At 39.3% G+C, this 22,841-nt stretch overlaps 1 protein-coding gene and 1 long non-coding RNA gene across 2 annotated transcripts; one reads left to right on the top strand and one right to left on the bottom strand.

The window, feature by feature from the left end:
- Positions 1–58: 58 nt before the first annotated feature.
- On the bottom strand, positions 59–19,451 carry tmc6b (transmembrane channel-like 6b). Its single transcript, XM_023290383.3, has 21 exons — positions 19,294–19,451; positions 14,751–14,933; positions 13,969–14,099; positions 12,634–12,801; positions 11,266–11,430; positions 11,068–11,176; positions 10,890–10,974; positions 9,095–9,352; positions 7,352–7,566; positions 7,103–7,247; positions 6,748–6,903; positions 5,407–5,585; positions 5,215–5,305; positions 4,984–5,081; positions 4,675–4,770; positions 4,511–4,586; positions 3,324–3,457; positions 1,300–1,476; positions 1,034–1,112; positions 800–886; positions 59–689 (listed from the first exon to the last, which is right to left on the bottom strand). Exons 2-21 carry the CDS (start codon positions 14,804–14,806, stop codon positions 675–677), a joined length of 2,520 nt encoding a protein of 839 aa, XP_023146151.1. The 5' UTR covers positions 14,807–14,933; positions 19,294–19,451; the 3' UTR covers positions 59–674.
- Positions 19,452–19,751: 300 nt separating this feature from the next.
- LOC129348735 (uncharacterized) lies at positions 19,752–20,877 on the top strand. The gene is made up of 2 exons (XR_008601397.1): positions 19,752–20,546; positions 20,661–20,877. It is a non-coding gene; the product is annotated as an uncharacterized LOC129348735 (long non-coding RNA).
- The last annotated feature ends 1,964 nt before the right edge of the window (positions 20,878–22,841 follow it).

The raw sequence follows: 22,841 nt of genomic DNA, 5'->3' as shown, positions 1-22,841 counted from the left end.
AACAAGTATTGTCTTGTAATGTAGTGGTGCCCACACTAATAAATACAAATACACGCTGTTATGATAAAACATAATTTACTTTAAAAAAGTACAGAGACAGCAGTCATCACCCTAAAAGAACAACTCAGAAAAAACAAGCATTAAAAACAGGAATCATTTACAGTATCAACATGCTCACACCCACACCACCCAAAGTTCACCTATGAATAAAATACTGTTCACAGTTGGTATAAAAGTGCTTCTACCTGAGAAGAGCTATATCTCAGTTACACTGCTGGTTGTAATGCATACAGACTTGCCTTCTCGTTGCTTAGTTAGCTTTTTAAAACTCGGTTATCTTCCTCTCCTGTGCCACCTGCGTAATTCTGCATTTCCTCAATTCTTATGAGTAGTCAATAGTTATACAGAGCTGATGGCCTCACAAGTAACACCGACTTTACTCTGACTTTAAAAGTTCCAGTTCAGGTATTTTATCTTATAACCGTACCCTGTTCCTTCTATCTACAAATACTCCAGCCATTAAAATCAGGCAAAACTTTCTACCAATGCATAATACACTTGATTTGTTGTCTTTCCATGTTAATATTCCAGTTATATACCGTCTGGTTTAGCAATACTCCTGACCTCAAATCTCAGAGAATTGAATAAGCTTGTCTTCTGGAGATTGCAGTGTTTTAACACGTAGAATCCTAGAAAAGAAGAGAAAAGAAAAGTGGGTTTAAACAAAAGCCACAATGTCCAGATTCATACTGTATCACACTCAGTTGAAAAGATGTGCAAAAGAGCTTCAAAGACCAACCTGACTTGTGAGTCTTCGAGCAGGCGTTCGTTTCTGCTCATGGATGGACTGGAGCTTAGTGATCAGGAACTTTTTATCCTCTCCCTCCTGAAGAAGGAAGAAGAAGAAGAGGGTGAAAGAGATTTGTTGAAAGACAACAAATATCAGCAGAGGAGGACATTCTTATAGTTTCATATCTTTAAAAATGAGTTAAACTGAAACAAACTTGTATATGTACATTAGGTGATATCTTACATTTTCTATCTGCTCCTGCAGTAAACTGATGATCTTTCTTTGACCATCCACGACCTGACTGTAGAAGTAGATGACTATCCTGATGAAAAGGAAACAAAGTGATCAATACAACCAGTGCTGACTAGAGAACACTCTCCTAAACAAACATGCAGCATGACAAGATATTTTTTCTTGCTTGAGAGATGAGAGATACAACACAGACTGATACTCTGATCTGCCTTAATGCTGCAGTTTTAATGTTTGCTCATGTGTATGTTTATGCTCACAGAAATATTCCTGCTCCCACAAACAGGAAAAGAGGGTGTTCCACCAGGTAGGAGTGAGCTCTGGCCACTACGGACAGCTTGGGATCATGTTTTTCCATTTCTTGCACCCATAGTTTTCCTGCCTGGAACATCGTTTGGAGCCCACGGAACGGACCACATGATACAGATGGCTTGATACTAAAGACAGAAGACACAGACGTCTGTACGTGTGAAAGCGTTTTTTTGTGAGCATGTGTGCAGGTTACCAGAAAACAAGAGGTGAATCATATCACGGTCACAGAACGAAGTTGTGATTCTCAGATAAAGTTGTGGAAATAAAACATAATCCCGATCAACAGTTAAACAACTGCTCTGGAGTGTGTGTTTGCTTGACTGCTTTAGTCAATTTTCATTTTCCTCAACACGCACATGCCGATTAAATACACAAAAACACTTATGTTGTGTGTGAGATAGTTTGCTTGGACTCAGCTTGGAGTGATAAAAATCTTGTCGTACAATTTCTCTATGGGGACTTGCCTCCCGTTGGGAAACATAACAGTGAAACCCCACAACAGTTCAATTTGTGGAATTGTGTTTTGTAAATACAATCAAGAGAGAGCAGTTTGAGGTGCGACAATCATTTAACTCTCACCATGATTATGGGTTAATCAGGAGAACTACAGTAATTGTTAAATTGCAAATTAATGTACCAGATTGGCTACTTGATGGTCAATGCAGCCCTTCTTACTATGTTGTGTTAAACTAAGACACTTTCAAATAAACGAGGGAAATGTGTTTGTTCAAGCAGGGCTAAGGTTGGTCTGAACAGTAGTGATTTCATTAACAACAACTATGATGAAATATATTTCATAATGAAAATATACCGAAAATAAAATAAAAAGTAATATTTTAAGACAGGAACTATGGCAAATGTTTTACTCTTTCCTTTAATGAAGAAAAAAAATAACGTTTAAGACGACTGAATGGACAAATGAACAAAACACTGTTCATGTGAAGATGCAGAATCTGTGGAATCATATACTGCTGCTCCTGATCAAAGTTTCCTCCGCTTATCAGTTTGACCTGTTGTACTGCTGGTAATTAACGAGCTCCTAACATTCAGTAATGTTGCATGTCAGACAGTAATGTTATCTGAAAGTAAACAGACTGATGAACTGAACTTATCTAGAAATTATGATGAGAAGCGGCAACAAAGCAACTGAGACAAACTACAAATATGCAGACAATCAGCAGCATTTATAAAAAGGTCAGCTAAGATTAATGTTACACTGCTAACTTAACGAAGGTGATGTGGGTATAATGTTAAATAATGGTACTTTCAGCTAAAGTTTCCTCTTGATGCTTACAAAAGAAACACTGTTGGATAATTGTATTAATTATATCTTCTAAAGCTAAGCCTAGACAGCACACAGGAGTTTAGTGAACAAATGGGTAAATTATCTACTGAATGAGTAGGAGGTATGTAGTTGGGGTAAAGTTAATGATAGGTGAGCAGGGCAGAGAGGGAGCAGATCAGAGTTTGGAAATTAAACTGGAAACTGGATTTACTGAGGAGGACAGTCTGTCTGTTGTATTAAAGCAGAGCAGAGGGAAATGAACACTGAGCCTTTTCCATTTACTTCACCACAGACCACAGTAACACCTGTAACCGTGGTAATCGCACACAAAGATAGCGACAGCTGGGGCCTCAGTGTACTTAGGTGATTTTGAAAAAATTCAAAAGCACAAATTAGACTAAAATGGCACCTTGGAAACTAAACAAAAATGTTTTCAATCTTCCTATGTACTGCGCAATACTTTATACGACTATAGTATATAAAAACTATACTAGAATCAATACATATTTCTGTCAAAAGAATTAAACTAAATTGAAAAAGGTGCCAAAATTACCACAGTGACTAAACATGGCTATAGAACTAGTTTGTGGGTTGGGGTTGGACATTTAGTGGTTACAGTGAAGGACAGGACAGGGCAGGTCCACAGAGAAAGAAGTGACAAAATGAAACACTTATTTGTGCGAGTACCTCCACATTGTGTAAGTGACACACACTGAGGCGCCAAGGAAGGAGGGGAAGCAGAGGAGGGTGATGAAGATGGTGGTCATCTGGCTGACTCTGTACGGCTTCCTGGGGGCCTGACAGTTCATCATCACACTGCTCTGTGGGGAGAAAAACGCAGGCCGGGGTCAGAGGTCACTGTCTCCATAACAACCCTCAGCAGCTCGACAACAAGGCAGAGAAAATGTGACAGAGGAAGTTGTGGTTCAGTGAAGTCAGTGAGCAAACAGCACTGTCAGAGGAGTTTAGAAACTATGGAGTGGATCATAAGTTAAAGCTTTTTAGTGGAATGACTAACACAAACTAAGCTGGTCAAACACAGTATACACATTGCACAATGATATGAGCACACATGGTATGGCTGCAGTACTGAGAAATTTAATCAACAGATTGTAAGAATAAAAACACACACATGGTCAAAATGTGGTGAGAAGTAACCAGCCAAGTATCTAAAACCTGCCGGTAGTTTTGACGGGTAACTGTTTTTTAAAAATCTGCCACGATTACACCATTTATTAGAGTACAGAAACTGTAAAACTGAAAGAATCGGCAGAACCCTGTGATCTGCTGTTCTGTCAGAAGACTTCTGCATGTCTAATTTTTAAATTAACTATTTGCAATAACAAGACTAAACAAACTAAAGATTAGGAGCTCCAGAGTTCAAGTGTGAAGCTATTAGCGACTCAGCTGCAACAAACAGTGACATGCAGCAGATCAAAGACAATTACGGAAGCAAATTAAAAACGCTATATCTATAGTACGAAATGTCACCATCTATTTTTACAGTGCTGGTAACTTCTGTGACCTGCGTTGATTACAGTTTGTTTCAACTGCGTAAAATAAATAATCAATTAAGGTCGAATTAGTTTTTTTCTTAAGTTATGATTTATGGTATTAAAACTTTGTCATGCCACACAAAAGATATTTTTGAGATCTCCATACTTGTAGTCATGGTTGTGCTGTTTCCATAGAGGTGCACGATTTTACATGACAATGAAAAACAAGCCCACATTGACTAAAAATGTGACAGGATAAACAAGAACAACATACATTTAAAAGAATTACACTAATACTATTAATGGTTTTCCTCTTTCTCATTATTAACTTAAGCTTATATTCAGTGCATTTTAACTTAAGTGTCTCATTTTAAGTACCATTTTAATGTAGAAGAGGAGCAGCAGTTTGAGAATCTGCACTGCAGGGAGAAGAGGAGTGAAGAGAACGCCCAACCTGAAAAACACACACACAAAAAAATCTCATTTTCCAGAAACAATCATAACAATTTGACTTCACTGAGCACGAACAATGAGGTTTGTACCAGGCTAATGTTTGTCCATAGATGAGCTCTAGGACATTCCTGGCAATATCAAACGCTGGTTTCCTCCTTCTCCTCAGCACCTTCTCAGAAAACAACCTGCAGACAAGCAGCAGGGCAGAATTAGATGACTTAAGTAGTAACAAGAAGAGTAACAAGAAGACATTAAAAAATAAAAAAAACCAACAGAAACAGTGTTATTTTCACTGACTCACACGGGTTTGACTGAATAATTAGTCTTAAAATGATGACAGTTCGCCTTAACACACAAAAAAGGTACAGTTACAAGGATCTTATTGATGAATGACCCACCCCCAAAGAAACTCTCCAAACAAGGTGTCCAGTAGGGTGAAGATGAAGTCCATGAGCAGGAAGCGATAAAGCTCCTGACCAACAAAACTCTCCCAGCACTGTGAAAATACACAAAACAGAGCACAAAGTTGTCATTAAATCAGCAGAAACTTAAGATGATATTTTTTTCACACAGCTGTGAGGTTCTGTGGTCTGGCACTTTGAAAGCGTAAACTGTGTCATTTAGATTACCTTGAGCCCAATACTGTTAGGGTCAGCAGCCACCCGACCCAGCCAGTGGTAGCACAGGACTCCAAGCACGCTCACTTTCAACATCAAGTTTCTACACGGACACCAAACAATATGTTAACAACCAAATCTATCAGTTCTGAGCTGTCTTTAGCTCTGACATCATTTCTGTACATGCAGATTCCCTGCTCATACCGGCTGATGGCCACATATGTGCGTACAGAAGGTGACTCATAGTCCTCCATCCAGGCCGCAAGGTTGAAGAGGCCAGGCAGCAGCAGGTTGATGAGGGACACCAGCACAGGTAGAGCCAGCAGGCTGGCCTCATTCAACAAGGGGTCCTGGTTGACACTACGAGAACTTTGCTGCAGGTTCTGTCAAGGAGAGAGCAAAACCAAAGATGGATAAGGTGGTGAAAGTTAATTTGTAACTTGATGATGTCTGCTTTAATGTTGTACACTTCTTCTACAGTCCAAAACAGTTGTTTGTACCAGATGTTAATTATTAAACTCCTTTTCACTGATTGAAGCCTCACTATCAATAAAAGAAAACTGAGTTGTTTCCTCTGTCACTAAGCACACTAAGGCATGGGGAAACTGTTAGATATCTCTTGATAATAATGTATGGTCCTGACCTTAAAGCGCTTTGAGATGACACGTTACATTTTGGCACTATACAAGTAAAACAGAACTGAACTGAATTTCTTTGAGCCAACAAGTCACATTAACAGAGTGGCACACACAAGTGATGCACTTTGAGTTGTGTGAAGCGATTTTGGGAAGGCTTTTTCCAATTTCAGCATCCACTTTGGTCCAAAAACATCACAGAGCGTGTAAAACCATAAAGCACCTTTCTCATTCACTTTCCCTGACAATTTCACACCAATTACAAACTGAAATGTCCATAAAAAAATTTAAATTACTATGGTGAGGACTCACAATAATGACTCACCTATAATAAATGTAATCTGGCTGCTGAGAACATGTGACCATAAGCTGAAGTTTAGTTTGCTGCTCCCAGATGTTTGTAGGAGTTATTCTTCAAAGTTTGTTAAATATCTGCTGCATCAGACAGCAGCAGGATTCATATGAGGGTCCCCAGAGCCACAGTGTATGCACAATACAACAGCAGTAACTTCATTAATCACGTATAAATTATTCCTGACATAGAGAAAAGATCAGTCACAATCTAATGACAAGTTAGTGTTTTTCTTCACCTCAGACAGGTGACCTGTCACACAGAGTCACAGTTTATCAGCTGCCATCAAATCATTTGTTACATAGCAGCCGTCCTCAGGTTCAGTCCTGAGCTACACAACAGCTGTTGAGATTTATTTATTTTAGATTATCATTGCTTAGATGATACCGTACTATTAGAAGGTGCAGTCATGCAGCTCATCTGCAATTTAAATGTGGTACAGAATCATCACTGATATTGACAGTAGTAGTAGTAGTAGTAGAAAAAGGCATTCTATGTGCAAAGAAACACATGGACCCAAGACTCTACATCAATGAAAAACAAACCACCCCAACTCACCTGGTGCATGTAGTCCGAGAAGAAGTAAATGCCAGTCACACAGGCAGCGGTGCTTACTATGCAGATTGTCCATGCCAGGCCGTGAACCATCAGTCGGCACAACTTCTGGCCCACTGTGTTCTTGACACGTTTATGATTCACCTCTGCCAGCAGTTCCTGGAGATGAAGGAGGAAGAGAAAGATAACATGAGAGAGAAAAGGAGTGAGAGATATACAGAGCAGAAGGATATTGCGAGGGAGGGACAGAGACAGGGAATAATTAAGGGAAAGAATGTATTAGATCATCATCTTCCTGTTTGTCAATAGATAGGAGGATGTATTTTTGTAATTTCTGTGCATGCATGTGTGTGTTTACCTTGAGCTGTGTGCAGATATTTTCTGACATAAGTTTAACGGAAGTTTTTTTGATGACCTTGAAGTCCCAGGAGCAGAAGGCTTTCATGGCCAAGATGCTATGGGATTTGTCAATTCTGAAGCTCTGACCGAACGACTTTGACATACTGTTGGGAGATCACATTAAAAAAAATGCATTTAGGCAAAGAAGCCAGCCTGAGGTCGACAGATTTTTAAAATGAAATCAGTTACAATGGTTTAGATTTTGTACCTGTACACAAGGATGATACACGTGATAAAGAAGGCCATTCCAATGGTAAAGAAGTATGCCAGTGACATTTTATAAGAGAGGCGCTTTGACACACAGTCGTGTCCGGTTGAATTGGACACAGAGTCATTCTGCACTGCACCATCATCCTTGCAGCTCTTATGCAGTGTGTCATTAGAGTAGTATCCATAGTACATCACTGAGTCTGAGAAACAGCCCTAAGACAGGAACACATGATAAAAGCAGCTGTTTAGTTTTTAGTTTTACCTCATTACTTCATATCAACACTGCTAGCAGCAAGCAAGTACAACTAAGCCTGTAATAAACTAAGAAAAATGTATATTATTTCACAGATGACATTGCCTTATTTGGCTTGGGTTGAAATCTATAAGGTGATAACTATTTATCTTGCAAGCATACTTTTTTGAGGTTTTAGGATATTTTAAGCATAAAAACACTAAATCAAAGTGCCTTAAACACATTTTGTCTGCAATACTTCTTTTTCATAATTACCATACTAAAATTTGCAAAATCTACACTTTTCCCTTCATTGAAAAAAATCCAGCTTTTTTTTATTTAGCAAATTCATAAACTGCCCAACTCAGCTAATCTACAGTGGAGATTTCAAATTTCCCCATCACGTCTATTTCAGTGACAGAGTAAAATTGGCTCCAAACAAGTTGAGTCTGTTATCTTACCTGACATCTATGAATTTGCCTGTTATTTCTGACCATTTAACAAACAACAAAATGTATTATTCCGGAGCAAATAAAACCTTGATTACCAATATTGGTTAAAATGTTTTAAAAATCCCCTGTACGTATCAGTTTAATATTGGTGATGTTTTTTTTGGTGCTGCATAAAATCTCTTTGGACGGCATTAAAAATTATTCGAAGAAAACCCTGCACAAATATCCTTTGGCACTATGAAGTTCAAATATCCAAGTAAAATACTATAGAGAAACCTAAATGTTTGAGAGAAACGGGACTTCAGGTACAGTAGTTTAAACTTCTAAATCCCAAAACCCACTGGCGGGTTTGAAAGGCATGTTGTCCTAAAAAAAAGCCAAAATGTCGGCATCTATCAAAGCAAAAAAAGACAAAGTAAAATAGATGGAACTGTCCGGCTATCAACTTTTCAAAGGCCCCTAAACTAATCATATGCAATTTCAGTTTGTTGGGAACAACAACCAAATTTAAGCACATAAATGAGATTTCTTCAAAATCAGTTCATTCAGCATGTTTGTCTACTGTTTGCAGTAACCAAATTTTGTAAACAAAAAACAAACAACAAAAAACTAAAAATTCTAAGCTCCTTAAAACTGAGAAGCCATATTTGCTGTGGCCAACAGTCACATGACACAAATTCAGGGATTTTTGACAGAATTGGGTTTTAAATGCACTTACAAAGACTAGGTAGGAGACAAAGATTTTTTTTTTAGTTCTCTCTACTTCTAACAATGGCTGTACTGTTGACATAAAAGTGCAGAAGTTATATCACAATGTAAAATGAGTCCAAAGCGATAAGAGCAACCTCCCCCCCTCCCCCCCAAAAAATAAAAAAACATCTAGAAACTGCTCTGGCTTCAGAGGGTTACAGATAGCTATATTACTGTAAACTCATTGTACAGGTCTAAAGCTTTTGAGTACACATCAAGGATGCGATGGATGCTTTCTACAAACTATACAAACTGAATTGCATGTGAGAAGCGTTGCAATAACGTGGCACCACAACAAACAGCTTACCGCTCCAGTGAGGAGCTCTAGTCCAGAGAAAGGACGTCTCTCTGCGGGCAGCATTGGAGGGTGAACGGCCTGAGGCAGCACCAAGAAGGCACCCGTGACCAGGAACAGAAAGAGATTGAAGTAGAGAAGGGTCTTGAGGAAAATGAAGTATGAGAGAACTCCAGTGCCAAAACGGCCGCTCACTCTCTTGAGTGGCATTTGCCACAGCTGGAGGGAGTGCAGGAAGGACAACCAGCTGTACCAACTCTGTCTCACAGCCTGGGATGAGACGGTGCAGGAGATCAGGCAGAGAAAAAAAAAAAAATCAGTGTAGCAATACAAGGCCAAGTACACATGTGCTTGTGGTTTTGTAAATCTAACATCTGTGACTCACACAGAAAGTCATAAATGCTTGGGCAGCAGAGCAATTACACTGCCATGATAACAACACCTACAGGAAATACGCACCGATACCCAACTGCAGCCTTAAAGAATGTGTTGTGGTGTCTTTTCATTCATGTCAATGTTTCTGTGTCCCTTTAATCATCTGACAAAACTGACTACAATTCACATGTTGTTCACAGCACATGTTGAACTCATAGCACATTCTAACTATATATTTAATCTAAAACATAAACCAGAACTGTTACAGTGTTCCTCTTTATATAATTAGGAATCTGTCACTCTATTTTGAAAGAGCACAGCCACACTGACTACACTATTATCATGCTTCGATTACTACGTAGATAATATTAGAGAGGCATATGATCTGTCTTTAACTGCTCACTAGTTATTTATTAGTACAGGAAATGCAGTGTTGTAGGAAGTCTCTGCTGCAAAAAGTAGCAAGCATCGAATCAGCAGTTTGCTTGCATACATCACACCCACACTTCTCCTCTACAACTGTAAGATTTACTGTAAGTTCAATTTATGTTGTCTTTAGGACTAACCAGCGAGCACCGACAATAATACTGTCTGGTCCCTGCTCATTTGTTCATACTGTACAAATAAAATGTAGCCACCATTAATTGTATGGGATGTGACTGTGTTTTCATGATATCACACATTACTGATAAGGACAACCTGACAACATGCGCTACTGTTGTATTTGACAATCACAAAGCAAGCAATGTAGAACAGACACAGACATGGTAATGGCTGATTTTTTTAAAACTTTAAAATGTGTGGGGAAAGGGCTTTTCAACTCAGTACAATTAAACTCTGCTTAAGATTTAATAGCATACTTTTAATCCTGTAAACTTTAGATTTTAACTGTTAAAGGCAGAGTCTGTGAGAAAGAGAGTTGATATTCCATTCCAGGTCAAACGTACACATGCTGGAGTAGTGTTGTATGGATCAGTCAGAGCTACTTTGGTTGTTACACATTTACAGGGCGGTGTGAATTTGACAAAAAATGCATTGTATTAGAATAACATAGACCACACAACTTGGATTAGAAGATATTTAAAGCTAGGGAAAACAACAGAAATTTGAACATGCACAGTTCAATGGTATTTAGGCAAAATGATTAAAATGGTATGATCTGATCAAAATGCTCCACAGCAGTCACTAATTTGATCCTGGGGTGAAACTGTTCTGCCAACTTCTGTTCTCAAGGTTAAAAATTACTTTTCACCTGCAGCACCTAAATATACATTGTTTAGCTAATTCCTATACAACAGAAATACCAAATGAAACAGTATCTAGCCACCCTTTTAAAGGAAAAGAGACCCAGCAGCTTAAAAAAAACAACCAACAAAACAAAAGTCAGCAGGCAGAACATATACAAATGCTTCTTGTAGTGTCTGTTACTTACAATGATGATGTAATATTTGAGTCGACTGCAACAGGGAAGCTTGCTGCCAGAAAGTGTTTGTTTTTCCTTTTGTAATGCTAACCTTCTGTACACAGAAAAAAACAAGGGTCATTTCAGACTGATACATAAAAACACAGTTATTCTAAACAGAAGTAATGAGAATGAGGAAGGCATTTACCTGAGTTCATTCTTCTCAGCCACACTGAGAGGCATTGCACGGAGCATCCTGATTCTGTCGGTCACTGACAGGTTCTGCAGGTTGTTCACCAAACGTTCCCTTTTACTCACTGCAATACATATGGACAACAGTTTTAAAAGTACAAACAGATTAGTCTTTAAAGTAAACAGTCTAATCAGTGCACATCAATCTCCTCACCCTCTGTGTCTTCTCCATCTGCCTCATCTGCCTCCATGCCATAGCCTCGTATGCTCGGTCTGGCAGAGCGGGAAAAGTCTTTGATGGATGGTCTGCTCTGCCTGCGCCTGCGAAGCTGCATAGTCCTGTTGTAGTACTGAGAGATGATGGCTCCCCTGCTGCGGCCTGGACAACAAAGAGGATCAGACAATTCAGAGATGGATCCACTGCATTTAATTCCCTTAAAGGTGCTCCACTAACATTGAACAATTTTAACCTTATTATTACACACAAAGCTACTTCAAATCTACCTCAGCATTAAAATCTATTCAGCAGTTCTTTAACACACGGTTTAATTATTAATTCACTAAAATTCAATTTGAGAACTTGGAGACAAAAATAAGATAGCAACAGTGACAAGACAATACATCATAATAAAATTCTGTACACAATGCACAAAAAACAAGCATATTGTAGCATGACTTTATGTGACTTTTTACATAAGTTAAGCGTTGAAATACAAACTGTTACCACCCACTTGTACCAAGTAGCAGTTATCAAGCTATCTTCAGAACATGATGAAGCACATGATCTGTCACAGACAGGAAGACGACAAACAAACTGCTTCCTCATGAAACTCTGCTCAATTGAAACACACTTATTTTTTGAACCTTTTAACATGCAGCATTGTGTAGTATGACACCAATAATGCCAGCTGAAGTGTTAAAGTTACACAAAGTTAACGTATGGTAACACAGTTGCTTAGTTTTCTGGTTAAGTAGGCTACTATAAAGCACTTTACATCCATCCAGCTTTCAGTGCACATAGAGTATTTACAGTGTTATGAAACTTCACATCTCCAGCATGCACAGTACCAATGAACTATGATGAGCAGCCTTGTTCTCAGAAAGGATGCATATTGGGCTGTGACTGGATTTCTACAGACTAAGTGTGGTAACAGTTTTTGCAACAGGCAAAGGAGCTTGAGATCTTTCAGGGATGTCAAAAGGCTACAATGGCAAAACTGTTCAGTCTTATAGAACACATATGCTGATCTACCATGCAACACTAGGCTACTACTGAGACAAGAGATTAGCTAAAACGAAGATCTTACCAAAAAAATGTTTAATGTTTCATTTTTATCAACTAGCAGCTTTCACCCTTGTGGTTAGTAAGGTCAGGGCAGTTTGTTTCCTATTTTCTCAGTAGGACTAAATGTCAAAATGATGAATGTCATAACATCTGTAAAACTCATTTGAAAAATACAAATTTTTAAAGCAGGAATTAATTCATATGCTCAGTGGACTTTCAATTGAAGAATAGTTTACTCCAGATTTATTTCTATTGCTCTCTCTGCATGAGTATTCAGTAGCGTTCTGCAGGACTCACCGATAGTGCGACTGGGCATGGAGGACAGGATCCTCAAGGTGGCCGAAGACCAGCGTTCAGCTATTAGGGGGTCTGTTTGTCTTTCATCTTCCTCCCACTCCACATCCCGTCGCCCTTTATTCCGGCCCCTAAACTCACGTACAGGGCTGGACAGGTAGGCCACATCATCTGTGGATAAAAAAAAAAAAAAAAAAAAAAAAAAAAAACCCACAAAAAATTTTAAATATTTCTGTGCAAAACTGGCAAATGAGAATCAAGCACTGACACGTTAGACTGTAAATTGACATTTTAGGAATAACCAACAGTGCTCTGAAATGACTTCCACATCAGAAGATTTTAGTGATGCTAGGACTTTGCAGAACATTTTGTTCAGCAAGGACACTTAACTAAAATGAGACATGCATTTAACCAGAAAATTACATTGTCAGTAACTATAGAAACAGTGCTGGGCAATAAATTTACCTTGATAAAACGTTCCATTTTAGTCAATAAATTTTATAACAATCTAATTTAAATAAAGACCAAGAGGAAAATTACAAATTTGACACCATTTAACCAAGATACACAGGTATAATTTTAATGTTACAACAACAATTAAAAACACACACAAACTCATTTCCGTGCCTCGATAAAAAATAAGGGATAAAGGAATAAAGTAAGAATCGGAGGTGTATGGAGGGTGACCAGGGCAAAGCATTCACACCGTGCTGAAGTTAAAGTTCAGACTGGCTGTCCAAGACTGGGTGTCCTCAGATGGACCCTATACCACCCTCAGGGAGTGTATCGCTTAGGTGGCAGTGGTGTGAGATACATGGTTGTGGGTGTTTTTTGATTGTGAAAGTCATCTCACAAGGGCAACCACTGGTCCCTGCTGGCTGCAGTCCCCACCAGGGGAGATCTGCAGGCACATAATCGAGGGAGAGAAGAGGCCCAGGTGATTGTGGATTAATGCGCCTCCTGAATCCTGCATGGAAGCCTCGAGTAGGGCGATTATTAAGATATATGCTAGACTGTTTATGAACCACAGAGGGAGCTTGTTTGGCGTTTGTTCATGCAACTAAACTGTGTGTTTTCATTATGCTCTTTTATAGCAGCTTGCATGTAAGGGATTTAAGTGACACTATTGAACATTTTACTATTCTCTATTTTCTTGATGAACGTGTCTATCTCTGGAACATCGGTGTTTTTCATCAACCACGCTTATACAGGAATATCAAAACAATATCCACAATCCCAGATCATATTACTCTATATGACTTAACCATATTATATTTTCAGGATATTTAATTTTTGTATAATTTCATTTAAGTTCATCACATGCATTAAACACAGTACCTCGGCCCTCCTCGTCCAGTTCTCTCTGCAGCTGCTGCAGCTCATAGGCATCAGATATTCCTCCATTCTGACTCTGTTCTGCTATCAGCTGGTTGAAAGAGTCATGAACACCTTCCTCATCCACTGGACTCCTGACAGAGGGACACATGGACATGAGGACAGACGCAAAGACGGGAAAGAGGGTGGTACAAGATAGGCTGGATTCAAAGGCATGCTTCAGTACAGTTCTGGAGTGCTCTGGGCACTGTAGGCTACTTACTCCCCAACAGATAAAACACTTTCTGACTCAGTCACCAGTAGTCTCATGGGTACAGCAGTATAGCCAAGATTGCCTTCTGTGTGCCCCTCTTCCGGCACTATCTAGATGTACAGTACTTTAAAGTCAAGCTTACTGGCTGTTTTTGTCTTGTTAAAGCAAGAAGGAAAAGAACATAAGGGAAGGCAGCACGTCCAGTTCTCTTTGACTTTTACACAGATACCACAGAAAGCAAAACATACAAGCATACACATGTATTCAAACGCATTCAACCAAACATGAGTCTTTTCTATGAGAACAAAGGGGTAAGTAGCTGGTCACATGACTCAAAAAGAAAAACATACATGAAAGCCCTGGGACAGTTTGCATTATGAGCCGTCTACCCAGCTAATCCTTTCCTCCCACTCTCACGGCCTTCGCGTTGAGTGTCATTAGGCAACAGCTCAAATCAGCAAAACCAAACAGAAGAACTGAGAGGAAAATGGGAGGAACATGAAGAAATGGAGAGGCCTACGATAACACTTACTCTAGTCCAGCTTCCATAAGAGGATGGTTCAAGTCAAAGTTTACATTTCGGGCCATTCTTCTTTTCCACTGGCAGTATCGATTAGTCCAGCTGTCGGCCTCGTTGTCGACCGATTGTGGCGGGATCACGCCCTCACCTGCTCAGACCTGCACTCCACTTCCACCATGGTGTTTATTCCTCTACCTGAGAGAGGAGGGGAAATAGGGGGGGGAGGCGGGGCGATAAGTGAGTTAAAGGTAAGAGAAAAAATGCCAGCAGACTTCCGTGGAATTTGAACGCTCTTATCATGTTACTGCTTGTTCTGCACAGGAAACAAACCTCAAGGAGTGTTTATATGAGAGCTGCTTTTGCCACTCCCACCCTCAGGTCCCATTTATACTTTCCATATATGTTGATGAGGAAAAAAATAAATCTCTCTATGTCCTTTTTTCTTGCTGTCAACATTCTGCAGCTTTTACAAAAAGCATGACTTGACAGTGACTCATGAGGTTGACTTGTCACGAGGGACTGCGTCATTTTGTCCATTCTGATATGAGAGCTCCTTTGTGGCACTGCTTGTGATGAGGACTGTGGTCAGAGTCAGAAGGCACAGTGTCACCAGTGAAATGAATATTCATGAACTTAGACAGAATGATGCATTGTCAGATTGTACCATCAAATTGTGTTATGTATCAAAGATTTGGAGGAAATGCGCTGGTTACTGTGTGTTTGGGTGCACTGAATGCCCATCTGCCCTCATTTATGTGCAACAACTTCATATAATCCTTCATCAAAGACCCAGTGAGGATCTGTCCTGTTGTTTTTATGACATCGGTGGTTATACATTAAAGCCAGTATTAGTAGAGAATTTGGGATTCAAGGAAATTGAATCCAGATATTCATTAATGACCAATAAAATGTCTTTACAAGATCTACCCAGCTGTGCTTTGATAGAACAGCTTTTGACATCACAGCTGACAATAAAAAAAAGCTGCTCCAACAACATATCCACATACCTCACCTTTTAGGAGGATATAAACTGATATTAAGCATACAGATTACTTTTATAAATTTCACTTTAAGGGACCGGCGATAGGTGACACATAAGGTGAACTGATTTAAAATGTCAACCATTAGAGATTTAGCTATTCTTTTTATATCATGGTAGAGCTCCCTTTTAATATTTTTTGGTTTATGAGGTCATTGTGAATAACAATGCAAATCAATGAGCATGACCGTTTAATGGATATAATGCATTTTTACAGGATTTTTATGTTAATGTGCCAGAATACTGAGATGTTTTGGGTATTTGCATCACCAGAAAAGCCAAAAACAGCCATTAAGCTATGATTACATCAGATGTTAGCAATGGACTTTCCATAAAATAAAGTTACATAAACAGCAAAAGAACACATTTTATTGTCCTTTTCTGTTTAATTTATGACTGTCTCAAATTAAATGCTGTTTTTGCACTTGTAGCAGCTTGAAAGACGGGTGGCCAACATAGAAAAATTACTTGTGCATGAATTATCACAGTTCTACCACATTACTAGAGTGTTAATTATTTACAATCCCATTACAAAAGTGATAATCATATGAGAATTAATTATTTGGAGAGACAAAAAGTTTCATTATGGAGTTGAGACATAGCATTATTGAAAACTATTATGAAAGGTCAGCTTAGCCTGACTTGTCTCAACTTGATATCTATGGGATCAAAGAGCAGCTTCTTAAAGATGGACAACTTCATAACAGATGGCAATTTCTGTATTTATAAAGTTCCTTGTGAGAACAGATTAGGTTACATCAAATGTCAGATCCATTTCCTGTTTACATGCAACCATGAGAGAAGCGGTTTTTCGTAACTACAGTGGTGATGGGACTCTTAGGATTTTATCTAAGTGCTTAGGTTTGCTGAGGTTTTAATCACCAGAGAAATATCTCCCTGTATGTGCCTCTGTGAAGAGCTGCTACCTGATCCTACAGACATCCAGTAATCAAGCTAAACTCAGTTAAGCTTACCTTTGAACAAACCTTTAAAGTGCACACATGGATGTAAGAAGCTTGCACAAGTTTGTGTCATTCCGGGAAAGTCAAAAAAAAAATCCCCACAAATCTGAGAATTGCTTAACCACTATCAAGCTATTTTTTTCCAAGTAAGAGGCTCTTACACTGATAACATACAGCTCAGAAACTACTCACTGCAAAGAGCTAAAGATAAATGCATCCACCATTTTACAAATACTAAATGAATGTGTTTGTTTAATGGGAGTGCCCTATATAATGTATACTGCTTTAATAACAGCATACAAAAGGTAAATAGTTCAGTTATTACTTATGCATGAATATGCATGTGTATAGGTTATAACAAAGACCCAGGTCTTCTGGTTGGGTGGAGATCTTCTGGTTTCGATCTTGAGAGAGCATGATCCAAACAGCATGCATAAATCAGTGCAAAGCTCTGGTTATCAGCCAACACACTGATGAAATGACTGAATGGCTCAAAAATATCCCTCTACCACCTTAATCCTTTTTTTGAGGGTGTTCTCTTCAGGCTCTGTTACAGCAATCTACTGCACACATATGCTCTTTGTTCCTCTCAAACTTACTTTTCTCATTACCCAAGGTTTCCAGGATCATGTTACACTTTCCTTATGTCTCATTTCCATATATTCTTTCTGCTTTGCTTCGTTTTTAACAACTTTAATTCAGCCAGTTTGCCACTGTTGCAGAGCAGAGAAACAAACAAAACAAATGGCTTTATGCTACACTACAGAACTGGAGTCATTCTCGCTTTTGTAGAGAGCATTTAGAATCACTGTTTTCTTTATTTTCATGTGTATGTAATTACTAATATTGAAGCTGTCCTCTGAGGCTTTACAGCCACGGCAGGATACTGTGGGAGTGGGATGAACACTCAAGAACAGCTTGACAGGGGGTCAGAGTTGAGCTGCACTACTGCCAAATAAAATATCCTGGAAAACAATGTAAGGGACAGCAGTGGTTCAGTGTGAGTTTAATCTAGATAACGGGTTCATTACAGAACACTTTTCTTTTATAAATAGGAAATAAGTAGTATAAAATAAATCCAGACAAAATCCTACAAGAATTGGATGACATACAAAAGAGAATAATGAAACTACTCTAGTCCACAAATCTTATCACTGCTGGGCATCACATGATCAGCAGAATAGAATAGAAGGGTTACCAGGAGATAAGAGGGTGAAGCAAGAGGTAAAGAAGACAGAAGGGTGTAAAGGAATCTGTCCACCCTGACAGCTTTCGACAACTGCAAGGCAATCAGTTCCCACGGTGCTGAGAAAAGCCAATAGAGGCAGCAGGGGAACACAAAGCTGCAGTCAACATGGCAGCAGAGAGACTTGTATTTCTGTACCCTGATGTTTTCAGTTACACATCACAGTTTGCCTCAGGAATGGAAGGATTACAGAGAGAGAATGAGACCTGCAATTTTGTGTTGAAGGTGAAAAGACACAAAGGTTAGGAGCTGGACAAAAGTTAAAAAAAGGAAACTCGTCAAGCAGGAGAGGCGGAGAGTAGTAACAGGCTATTAACTGGGGAGATGAAGGCACACAATAGAGAAAATGTGCATGTAATCAACACAACTCTGCTGTCTCTAACACAGTCATGCATAGGCGTAAGGGGGATACATCACTTCCCAAAACAAAATACACAAAAGAAGACAGAAGACTAAATCGTGTCTATATTTGAGTGTTGACTCACCAGGGATAATATAAACAAAAAGTGCAGCACTACAGAACACAAGGATTGCAAAAGCAATGCTGCCTTATGTACCATTATAATCTAAAATGTCAGAATTTTGTGCTTTCTTTTACATGCATACATTTCAACCATAAACTGTTTCAAATAGGTACCAATTGGAGCACAAAACCTCACCAGAAAGCAGGTAGTAGTGATATGCTCTAAAATCCCCAGTTTCCAATTTAATATGTCCCCTCTCCTCCCCAAACATTCAAACAAAACCTACGTCCATGGATACAGAAATTACACTGTTACTGCACTCTTACTGAGACTCACAATAGTCTCTCCACTCTCATTCTGAACAGAGGACGCTAAATTATAGGCTTAAAGCTGGCTGCATCACAGAAACTGGAAACTGATGTGGCAAGAAACATGCATGTCTTCCTTTTAAAGTAGGGGAAAAACACTACAACATGCCAGTCTGGAGTTACAGAATACAGGAGAAATGCTTATTCAGGCGAGATTGTGAATTTGTAGCACTTTTCTGCTTAACAAGCTCACATCTCAGAGTGATTTTAAGGGCAAAGGGATACAGTCCGTGGCATTTAAAAGCGAACTTCTCCCTGGTTGTTGTTTGTTTGTTGTCGACTAGCTTAAAGGTTAACTTATGCTAGTTACTTGGGGACCAACGGCTGGCTGCCCGTGTCAACCTGTCAGAGGTTCATGAAATTGACCGAAGTTTAACTCACAGTTGAGCACGAATCATTTCGCAATTAACAGAAGGACGCCAAACGAAGCTAAACAACAGTTCAACTCTTAAGAACGCTGTCAGTTGTAAACTTACCTGCTCGGAAACCAAACTAACCCGTTGAGTCTTTGCTGCCAGTTTGTCAGTCAAAATAGTCTGCACGCGCAACAGGATAACGGGGAGAAACCACTGGTGGGACGTTTGAGTTTCTACGTTCTTAACTGCTAAAACGGATGGTTCGTCTATTCCAACTCACATCACGGTGAATCTCTTAAAATGTCACGTAACCTCCAAATGGTACGACCTGTTCACTTGAACGACCCGTTACAGATAACCAAGTAACTTTGACGTACCCCCGCAGAGTCGGCACTCTTGGTTCAGTCCTATTCAGGCTCGTCTACCGGTGTTTGTCTGCAGCTCAAACAAAGCAAACACACACAAAAGGTATGGAGGACTAAAAGTGCCAAAATTAAATAAATAAATACATCATTAAATAATTAATTAAATATGTCATTAATTAATTAAAATTGGAATTAAATATTTCATTAATTAATTAAAATTGGAATTAAATATGTCATTAATTAATTAAAATTGGAATTAAATACATAAATGTGTTATTAAATATGTCATTAATTTATTAAAATACCAATTCATTTTAAGTAAAAAACATATTTCATTATTTCACTATTTAATTAATTATTTCATGGTCCTTGTGTTGCAGTGGATCATGAATTTATTTTATCTGTCAACCTCGCCCGTCAAAGTCGGTGGGCGGATCCTAACACCTGATTGGTTACCCTGCACATCAAGTCAAGGCAAATCGATTCCAGATAATGGATTGACGCAGAGCTTGTGAACACATTCCGATACACTGGGTGGCGCTATTCACCTCTACGTTGGTTTGGATACTCAATAAAACAAAACTTTATTAGCAACCGCTAAAGACTCGGTCCTCTTTCCCAAATGTTGATACATGCGGTGCAAGACAAATTTTCCTTTAGCATTTCCTTTAGCATCTACTCGGCGCGCCACGGCTCGTCTCGGTTTAGTTGTTTTTCCATTACATTGAGAACCACCTCATCGTGGGTGGAGTCGTCATAGCACGGCGGCCCGAAAGTCCCTTACCGTCATTTCTGTGCGACACAAACGCAATGCAACAATGTACATGGAGGCGATAGTACACCTGCTGCTCGGTCTGTGGCTTTCTGTCAGATTCAGAGTAATAGAAGAGTCGGAGAAAGCTGAGAGCGGCGAGTCGAAACACTGAGGAGACACACAGGAGAGTTTGGGAGGCGATGCAGCAGTATCAAGCCGAAGACAAGAGGATATGAACTAGACGACATATGAGGGTAAGCTAATGCTAGTTCGCTAGCTATCGTGTATCAGTCCTGTGAACGACCCTGTAATGGCTGCAGTTTATCGCTGTTAGGTATTAAAATATGTGTGCTGTGTATGTGTTTCAGATGCTGTCTGATGAGACTTCATGGGATTTACCTGAAGCAGCAGCACATGAGCCTGCAGTAGCACAAGGTGTAGAGGAGGAGGACAGAGATGTACAGGATGCACTGATGCACTACGTGTCATGCAAAGTTATTCTTCTTGTTATACTTCTGTTTTTCGGTCCCCGGACCGCTATTGTTTTCTTTAATGCAATTCTGACAATAAACTTTTGTAGATGTGTCTATGCTATTGTTTGTTTGTGAAGGTTAGCAAGATTAAATAAAAAATTAAACGCCAAAACATTAAAACAGCTGTTTTAAGAAAATTACAGTTTGATAAATCAGTATTGCTTTGGTGTAATTCAGTCACCGGAATTATGAACCATAAAGGAGTTTGTGTTAAAACATGTTAAATCCCATTAAACACAAATACATTATTAGGGAATATAGAATTGTTTGGTTCAGACTGTTGACTCTTTTTCTACCAGTGTCTTAACAGACAAAATGAGAAGTTGTGATGCAGTCACATAAGTCACAAAATAGTTTATTAGTCAGCAGCAAAATCAAAACTATTTACAATGTGCAAAGTACAAACTGTGGTGGGCCTCTCCTACAGTGGAGGGCTAAAAGTAAAACTATATACAACTACAGGTGCTGGTCATATAATTAGAATATCATGAAAAAAGTTGTTCATTATTTCAGTAATTCCATTGAAAAAGTGAAACTTGTATATTATACTCATTCATTACACAGAGACTGATATATTTCAAATGTTTATTTCTCTTAACTTTGATTATACCTGAATACTAACAAAAATCTCAAATTTGGTATCTCTGAAAATTAGAATATTGTAGAAAGGTTCAATATTGAAGACACCTCTAATCAGCTAATTAACTCACAACACCTGCAAAGGCCTTTAAATGGTCTCTCAGTCTAGTTCTGTAGGCTACACAATCATGGGGAAGACTACTGACCTGACAGTTGTCCAAAAGACGAGCTTTTTCATGATATTCTAATTATATGACCAGCATTTGTAAATCTCAAGTCTATGGGAGGTGGACTCGCTCACACTCGCCGGCTGCCCACTGCCTACCCAGCTACCCCAGCTGCCCCAGCACACCCAGCACTGCCTGCCCCAGCTGCCCCAGCACACCCAGGAATGACTGGTTGAAGGCAGTATTCTGGGCCATCTCCTCCCGCTGCAAGGCCGCTTCATTCTCTCTTGCCTCGCTGAGGAGCAACCAGATGTTCTCATCATGCTGGGCATGACTCCACTCCTCCTCAGCCTGCATCTCCACAAGTACGCTAGGAAGGTCCAATTTTCTGTTGCCCCTTTTCCTCTTGCCTAGACCAAAGACAGAAAAGTGATCAGAGTCAGCTTTAATGGCCAAGTAAGTACACAATATACACGGAATTTGGTTTCGGCTGTTGGTGTCATCCTAGGAATATGGAAGAGAATAATAAAAAATAAACAATAGAAAGAGGAACAGGGAGGAAAAAGAAATAGTAAAATAGAACACAATATAAACAGAAATGTACAGCTAGACTGGAATGTATGAACACATTAGCAAAATGGTAATTGCTATAAACACAGTAGTGGTGATTTTTGTGTACAGGGCTCTGTAGTCCAAATGTCCAGGGTGAGTGGGGTCTCTGATGATGTTTTCTGCAGTCCGTACTATGGGCTGTAGTCTGTTTCTGTCCTGCTGTGTGGTTGATCCAGAGGTGCACAGGACAGATCGGATGACTGCAGTGTAGAACTGGATCAACAGCTCCTGTGGCAGGCCATGTCTCCTCAGCTGTTGTAGGAAATACATCCTCTGCTGAGCCTTTTTCAGGAGGTCCTGAGAGATTGTAGTCCCCAGGAGCTAGAAGGACTCCACAGCTATGATGTGATGTGTTTAGCCACCCGTCCATCCATTTTCAATCATGATCATGTCTTTGATACTTTAATAAACTTCTGGCACTCTTCGCTTTAACCAAAGCACAAGCAGTAACTCCTCCACCACAAACAAAAACGACGTGGTGTGAACTTCATTTCATCCTGTGCACATTTTGGAGTTGCTAAGAAGAGCTATGTTTTCTCATTTTATGTATATTTTCATTCAGTTTCACAGCTACCTAGTGACTATAAGAAGAATGGTTGCAATACTACACTGCACCAGAACGTAAATTAATTAGAGTGACTTACTTGTTAAGTCAATG

The sequence above is a fragment of the Amphiprion ocellaris genome, chromosome 4, assembly GCF_022539595.1.
Source record: "Amphiprion ocellaris isolate individual 3 ecotype Okinawa chromosome 4, ASM2253959v1, whole genome shotgun sequence".
In the NCBI taxonomy this organism is placed as follows: Eukaryota; Metazoa; Chordata; class Actinopteri; family Pomacentridae; genus Amphiprion; species Amphiprion ocellaris.
This window is presented reverse-complemented; position numbering and strand designations above follow the sequence as displayed.